The sequence below is a fragment of the Odocoileus virginianus genome, chromosome 14 (genome assembly GCF_023699985.2).
Source record: "Odocoileus virginianus isolate 20LAN1187 ecotype Illinois chromosome 14, Ovbor_1.2, whole genome shotgun sequence".
NCBI classification, from domain to species: domain Eukaryota; kingdom Metazoa; phylum Chordata; class Mammalia; order Artiodactyla; family Cervidae; genus Odocoileus; species Odocoileus virginianus.
The window spans coordinates 35,860,616-35,868,824 of NC_069687.1; the positions used below are offsets into that span (position 1 = coordinate 35,860,616).

At 40.9% G+C, this 8,209-nt stretch overlaps 1 protein-coding gene across 3 annotated transcripts in view; it reads right to left on the reverse strand.

The window, feature by feature from the left end:
- MROH2B (maestro heat like repeat family member 2B) overlaps nt 1-7,901 on the reverse strand; it is a 72,278-nt gene extending 64,377 nt beyond the window's left edge. For 2 of the 3 annotated variants that reach the window (XR_011491203.1, XM_070476629.1), the window contains exons 1-5: nt 7,321-7,899; nt 6,076-6,137; nt 3,956-4,066; nt 2,532-2,691; nt 1,315-1,413 (exon numbers count right to left, since the gene is read on the reverse strand). Coding sequence is in view for 2 of the 3 variants with exons in the window: in XM_070476629.1 (XP_070332730.1) it covers nt 1,315-1,413; nt 2,532-2,691; nt 3,956-4,066; nt 6,076-6,137; nt 7,321-7,348 (460 nt within the window). In the remaining variant the exon portion in view is untranslated. Of the gene's footprint in view, nt 1-1,314; nt 1,414-2,531; nt 2,692-3,955; nt 4,067-6,075; nt 6,138-7,320 lie in introns of all 3 variants that reach the window. The other variant, XM_070476628.1, reaches the window with a different exon arrangement.
- Nucleotides 7,902-8,209: the final 308 nt, after the last annotated feature.

Here is an 8,209-nt window from a genome sequence, read left to right on the forward strand (position 1 = left end):
CATTGCATTGTGATTTCTGATTTTATTTTCTTTTACTCTCTTGGTTATTAATACTGGAGGTAGAAATGCACTTAGAGGCACCAAATGTTGTTTTGTTGGAATACAATGTTAACTGTGATGGTAAGTAGGGAAAATAAAAAAAATATTGAAAACTGCTAATCTAGTATAGTAGTTTGACTCCTTGAGTTAGAGTCATACTTCACATCTTTTCTCTGCCAAGTATTGGCTATATGATTGCAGGAAAGCTGTTTAACCTTTCTAAGCCTCAATTTCTCATCTGTAAAATGAACTGAAATTGTTATCCACTCAATGCAGTAACTGTGAGGGTTAAATGAAACAATAATCTAAAAATACCCATGGCAGTACCCAGGTAGATAGGAAATTCTCAGTATTTATCAGGTACAAATCTTACCTTCATTGAGGACAGACAAGAAGAAATGGGCAAAATAGAACAGAGAAGACTTGGATGATAAGTAAAGAAGACATTTCTGACAGCATGGGACTTAAAATACTATAAAATAATAGTCACAGAGATGTCAGTGGTGGAAAGAAGTCAGTCTCAGCAGTCACTTCATTTATTGTTTTTAGAGGTGAAATTGAGGTTGAGAGAAGGATAGAATCATCTGATGGCTCAGTGACTGATCAGAGGAGAGAGTCCAGGTCTTCAGACTCATCTGAGAAGCCTCTTGTTGTACAAAGAATGCTTTTTCCAAGAACTGAAGGGTATGTCATTCTCTACAGACTGTTGGTTACTATAGATGTCTTTCAGTTTTGGGGTAGAAGGGACTTGTGACCATAGTTTGTTTGCCCATTTTTCCTGATTTTATGATTGCTTGTATTTTTATTACATTGTTTACTTATCATTTTCACAATATAGCATTACAAAGAGATACCAAAATTTAGCCTATGGCTAAGAGCTAGTAAGATCTCATAAACACTAGAGAAAGTGTGGTCCAGTCGAAAAAGGAGACTAGTAGAAACTGACTAGTAGGACAGTGGAAAGAATATGGACTGGGTGGTCATACAGATCTGAATGCCACCTCTCCATCACACTGACTATCATGACTTTAAGAGAAAATTGCCTAACTCCTTTGACCCTCAGTTTCTCATCTGTAAAATGGGCTAATAGTACTTTGCAGAATTGCAGTGAGGATTGACAGGGGTAAGGCCTCCCAGCAGAAGGCCTTTCATGTGGAAGGCCCTCAGTAAATGGTAGATACTATTACTAGAAAGGACAAGAGTAAAAGGAAAAATAAGACATTTGCTCCACTTATAGTCTGGTCTTAACAAAGGGGAAACCACAGGGATACCCACCAATGCAGAAAGCTCCTTTCATCCTCTCCTCCTCAGTCAGCCTGAGCATGGTTTGCATGGTGAGCAGGGTCATCATCATGAAGGGAATGCTCTGGGACACTGCAGGAAGGGTACAAGAGGACGTTCTGTCACAGCTTCCCAAACCATCATCAGTCAACAAGCATTTCAAGGCAGATGAGGTGCGTTGGGAAGACTTTCTACCGCATGCCCACTCCCCAGTACCAGGCTGTGCAGCAAGTCTCCTACATATGAATCTTCAAGTTGCAAACTTTCAAAGATGAGAATGTGCAATTGCATGTCCAGCCTAATACGTTAGTTCACGTGTCTGGTATACAATGTCATGTGCATGCATCCTCTACAAGTAGATATGTTCTTTACCGTCCAGGACTGTAGACCATACAGTAGTACAGTATTTTTATTCCAAGCCCATCATGTCTGGAAGCAAGCACAAAGGCTGTGGTGATGTAGCTTATGATTACTGTACTTTTCAACATATTGTACAGTAAGATTAAAATATTTTCTTCATATCTTGTGTTCATCTTTTATGCATTATTTGCATGAAAATTATTATAAACCTATTCCAGTACGGTACTATACAGCCAACCATGTTAGGCTAACTCTGTTGGACTGAACGAACAAACTGGACTTACCAACACGCTCTTGAAATGGAACTCAGTCATATCTGGGGGACTTACTATAGTTATAGCACCTTAAAATAAGGTGCTTTCTATCAGTTGTCTGTACCTGTTGGTCCGTAGCAATTACTTACTTGAATGATTATTTCATTAATGTTCATCCCTCCCACCAGAACTTGCCTGTATCCCCAGGGCCTAGCACAGGTGATAGATGCTCAATAAATATCTGTTAAATAAAGTAGTTTAGAAAAAAGCATCCTAGGAAACCCTTACTTCATGTCAGAGTTGAGTGGTTGGAAGAATATGGCTTGTGGAAAATGTGCTTCTGCAACCACAAAGCCAGATGAAAGGAAAAGTGAGGGTGGGAGAAAGAGTCCAGCCAAATTCAGAGCAGCGTGGACCATGACTGGCGAGTAGGTCCATCTAAGCTCACAAACAGTAGCCCAGATGTCGCTGTCAGCATTTCTTTAGTACAGAAGGAAGTATAAGAGACCCTCCCCCTCTGTTGTTTGCTCCCATTTGGGTTTAGACAATTAAAATGATGGTTTCCCAGGGAAAATGTGGAGGCTATTCCCTCCATACCATAGCTGGTTGCCAGTTCAGCCAGGGCAAGCACAACAAACTCGTTTGGTAGCTCCAGAATCCTGAAGTTACTTTGTACTTCATACATCACAGAGTTGAAGTCATGTGCGGCAAGAGACACCAACACCTCCCCAGCTAGCATTCTGATTTCTCTGAGGATCTGAAGAAGAAAAGGGAAATAACAATAACAACCAGCAAGAACCAGCAGAGGGGAAATAGTTGACATAATATTTATAAGTTTTCTACCTTTTCAATCTAGGGAGAACAAGCTGTTACAAACCCTGTGTGGAAGACTCTAGGGTAGATGTCCGCAGCTGGGAAGCAGAGGTAATTCAAAAGCACCTCAAAACCAGGTTTTCATAGAGTTCTTGTAAGCTCGAAGCCATGCATAGAAATTTTCTAGCTAATTAATCAGGTACCATGAACTTAAGATTTATGTTTAAGTGATATGAATTACTGAAGGGAATGGAGAAAGAAAAATGGGCTGGGAGTCCAAGCTTTGAGTTTTAGTATTTTCCTGATCTAATTATCCTTAATGTTTGAGATATTTGGAGGAGGCTTTGCTTTTGATAATGGTGAATGAAGTCAATTTGATCCACTTTCCCTGCTGAGGAAAAGAAAAAATGCTGGGCAAGATATTAACAAATATACTCATAGAAACATCAAAGACAATCACAATATGAGGTGGAATGAATTACTGAATTGAAATCTGGACAAGAATGGATATCCAGAGATATAAACCCTGCCTCTGGGGCTGCTTTGCAGTTTTTTTGGACAATAGTCAGAATCCAGGGCCAACCAATGGTGAGACCATGGTCATGCTATCTTTTACCTTTCAGGTTAAGACCCCAAAGGACTGCATTGATATGGAAGTTTAAATTGGCTCTCCACGGACTATAGTCCAACCCTGAGTCATGGAAGTTGCCCAGAAAAATCCCAAGCCCTGAAATTAGATTGCTTGTGCCTTGGCAGGTAAACAAGTAAAAATCCTTTCTGGAACAAAATAATGTAAGACTCAAACTATTTCTACAAATAATTTTTCAGATACAATGCCTAGTATACGTGGCAGTTAGGCATATGAAGAGAGAGGAATTCACATGGGAACCAAGAAATTTGGGTTTTAATTTATTCATTCTCTTGATAGATAGCTGTGTTACTTCGCAAACAATCTCTCTAAGCACCAACTTCCTCATCTAAAAGTGGATGGGATATTATTTCTAAAACTTTTTGAAGCTCTACCTCAGTTTCCTCATCTGTGATGGGGTAAATAATATCCAAGTTACCATGAGAAACAGATAGAAGTGATCTATGGTCCTTGTAGTGATGTAAAAAAAAGTTTATGGATGTTTACCTGGGTGCAGTTGCGTCACATAAAGACCTGTTACTGGCCCTGACACTGATGCATCATTAAGGATCAAACTTACATTGTCATCTCTCATGTCCTTAGAAGCATAATAAATCAACCTTTGGACAATTGCATCATCCAAGATGTCAGTATTCTGAATAACGGAAGTGAGATGACCATAAATGTCTTCCTGTGAACATACAAAGTTATACACAGAAATTTGAGTTGCAAAACTAAGAGTCAGATAATGTCCAGATGAATAATGCCATTAAACTAAGCAATGCATCCCTATGAAATTTTATATATCATAATTGAGGCTTCCTTAAAATAATATGGGCTTCCCAGATGGCACAGTGGTAAAGAATCTGCCTGCCAATGCGGGAGACCCAAGAGACGTGGGTTCGGTCTCTGGGGCCAGAAAATTCCCTGGAGTAGGAAATGGCAACCTATTCCAGTATTCTTGCTTGGAAAATTCCAAGGACAGAGGAGGCTGGCAGGCTATAGTCCATGGTGTAGCAAAGAAGTGAACATGACTGAGAGCATATGCACTTAACATAGTATGCATCGTTAGGAATCAAAGGCTTATAGGTAAAGCAAAGTTCATTCTAAAACCTGTTTTAATATGACTATATTTCTAAGGCAATATCTAACTGAAGATAGAAATGGGCTACCCAACAGACTAAAGTCTCTTGAAATTCTCTATTGTAGGGCCCTCAGGGCAATGGAAATGCCCATCACCCTAATTGTTGCTTTTACTACTAAAGAGCACCTATAGCACTAAGGAATATGATGTGATTCCCAAAGAGGCTGCAAAGTTATGCAACTTGTTCCTAAAGGGGATTTGTAAGCCCTTACTTCATCTATGCCTTTGTGGAGAAGAAGTTGTGAACTCCTTTCCACAGAGCTGCAGCCTCTGGGAACTACATGGCTTGAGCAGATGTTGTGTGTGAGGGCTCTTCTCAATCTCTCAGATGGCCACAAGGCCTTTGGAAGATGAGAGACAGGTCTTCTGAAATCTCCAAGAGCCGTGTTTAAGGTGTGAGATAACTCACTTTTCGGACAGTATTCTAATATGGAGTCAGGGTTGAGAAGCACTGGATTAAGAGATAAAGGTGTAGGTACTGCCCTTCACAGGGAGGTTACATTGAATAATGATTAGGAGCTTTATTTTGGAGTCAAATGGGCTTGTCTACTGTTCTCAAGCATGTTACTTCTCTGGGTTTCGCTTTTCTTAGCTGTCAAATGGAAATAACAATACCTATGTTACAAAGTTGTGAGGAGTGAGCATAATACAATACATTATTGTTTGGAAAGAATCAAGTGCCCTAGATAAGTGTTCTATGAAGGATAGCATTGTGATTTTACGAAAGGTTATTGAAGCCAGAAAAACCTTCAAATCTCAGAGAAATACATCTCTCTTTGTGAAACAGCACTACAGATGAGTCGTTGTTGTTCGTTGTTCTGTCCGTAAGGGGTGTCCTACTCTATGTGACCCCATGGACTGCAGCAGACCTGTCCTTCACTGTCTCCTGGAGTTTGCTCAAGCTCATGTCCATTGAGTCCATGATGGACACACCACATCATCCTCTGTCACCCCCTTCTCCTTCCCCAACATCAGGATCTTTTCCATTGAGTCAGTTCTTCCCAGCAGGTGGCCAAAGTGTTGGAGCCTCAGCTTCAGCCTCATTCCTTCCAGTGAATACTCAGGGTTGGTTTCCTTTAGGATTGACTGGTTGGATCTTGGGGAATTTTCTCATAGGAGCCCTCAAATTCCTAGCAGGTCATTTGGTCCTGTCCAAAACATTCACAAAACATTTGGTCCACACCAAAACATTCATAAAACATTCGGTCGGCACCAAAAAATGTCTGCCAACTCTCAAAGTGCACAGGAGTAGGCTCTAACCCATGTGGTTGTGTCTGACATACCCCTCTTTCCACATCTATCTGCATGAGGTTATGGAAGGGGGCATTCTTTTGCCAGCTTCTACAACAGGATACTCTGAATCCTCAAATGCCAGGTGTCATGGTGGAAACATTAAAATGACTTCCATGAAAAGTGCATTTTCTGAAAAACTGAATACCACTCAAGAAGCCAGAAAGAAAAGAGGAAGTTGAGGCAAAGAAGGATGCAGATGAAATGTTGCAATAACTGGACTAGAAAAAGTGAATGGGGAAGAGATTTTTCTCTGTTTTCCTTACCTTGCTAATATTATCTTCCTTGTTCAGCATGCCAAGAGTGAGGTTAATATCTCCCAAAATCCCTAAAATGGATGGGAAAAGAATTAAATATGGCAGAAACCAATACAACATTGTAAACATTAACAAAAAAACATGCTGAAATGCCCTCCTGTTAATTACTTTGCAGTATTCACGTCTCTCTCCTCTTTCTCTTTTCTGTCTCTCTCCTCTCTCTTCTTCCCTTCTCTCTCTCCTTTTCTCTCTCCCTCTCTCCCTTCCTCCTACTTTTCTCCTCTTCCCTCTTGACTGCCAGCTCTTTGGTGGCAGGAACAGTGTGATTTATATTTCATATACTTGACACACTTTACAATAGAAGATGCTTAGTATTTTTTCTTCAAAACCTAAATTAAACATGGAGGGGAAGACACAAGATGCTATGTCTCAGTTAACCCTTCCAGTCATGTAGGTACCACTCTATATCCTCCTTAGCAAGGCTCAGCTCTCAGATTCCATGAACTGAGCCTCTTATGCCTGACTTGATTAGGGGAAGACAGGAGTGTAGTAGAGCTGGCTATTTTCTCCCTCCTTCCTCCATGCTCCCCTCCATCTTATTTATTCACATCCTTTTTCTCTCTGACTTCCCTTCTGGGCCTGCCAGCTCATCTAGTACCATGTTCATGCAACCTTGCTCTTTTCATAAAATGATCCAAATATTTTTGACTTGCACATTTCAGGAATTATTTGAATAAAGCACATTGGAAAACTGAAAGACATATTTGAGTCAAGGGAACTGAGAAATTTCACACCACACGGCAAGTTGGTAGGAGGGATATTTTTGGATGTAATGATTTTCCACAAGCCTCCAAATCAAACAACATAACCCTTTCATACAGTCATTTTTGGCAAAGCAGAATATTTCCAAAGGACTCTGCCAGCATTGGAGATTAAACAAGAGACTGCCTTTGTGTTGTAGCCACTGTCTCTTCAAATAGACTATATACATTTTTAAAGAGGTAAGACACAATCATCTCTCAGGCTCCCAATCCATCATTGGTCTTTTATAATTATAATTTATAATCTTGTGATATTTATCATTTTGGAATAAAGGGAAAGTAGAGAGAAACAATCTTACTTTAATATAACTTTTCATAAAACCTCTCAGGTCTACAGATCTCCCTCAATCATGCTAGTCTTGCCCACTTCACATATGTATATGGTCACACAGACACAAAAGGTCTAACTCATTCAGGGTCCAGGGATGCTCACCTGCAGATTCCTCCAAGTCCTCAGCCATGTCTTGGCTGTTTCAGGGTCTCTAAGAGACAGCACCTAAGTATCAGAAACAGTAAGGCTAACAAATCCAAGAAACAGGTTTGCGATTTTCTCACATAAGGCTCACATTAGTGTCTCTAAATGAAAGTCCCTCCGCCACTCGATTGGCACAGCGCTCTGGAAACTTCCAGCGATGGGCTGCTGCTGAGGAAGATGGTGCTGTCTTCTACCACTGGGACATTTTCTTGCTTCTGAGCTCCTGCTGACCAACAAACTGGCTTCATCTCACCAAATAGTGTCCTTTGGGTGGAGATCAGAGTATCTGAGAAGGAAGAAATCAGAGACTGAAACTCAAACCATTTTGGTAGACCAAAGGAATTCTTCTCCTTAAACGTGGGTCCATTGATCACAAATGTGGAAATTGTTTTCAGTGGTCACTTTACTGGCCTGGTGTTGGTCAAAATTTTATGGTGACCTTGTTGATTGTTCTACCTGGTGAAAGTCAGTCACACAAACTAGGCATGGTCAGTGGACTGGAATGCCCACCACGGGCAGTTGAATGGAATGTCCAACTGACAGAGGGGAGCCAGACCTTCCCAGCCTCCCTCCCTGTCCCCTCTGTCACTGACTTGATCTGGATACTGCCCTCACTCCAGGCTCAGGCTTTTCTCTCTGACTTCATCCTCTCTTCTTATTTTCAAGTCATTCTTTATCCAGACCTCTTGGCTATAATGCTTTCAACTTTCCTAGTACTTCAGTCTGTTCTCCCCGCACCGGCAGGCTTAAATGTATTCACAGTTTTCAGTGTATGTCCAGATTGTATGTTAAGGTGGTAGATGTCAGAGAAGTGGGAGTAGGGTAACAGCAGTCTCTAGGTGTGGGT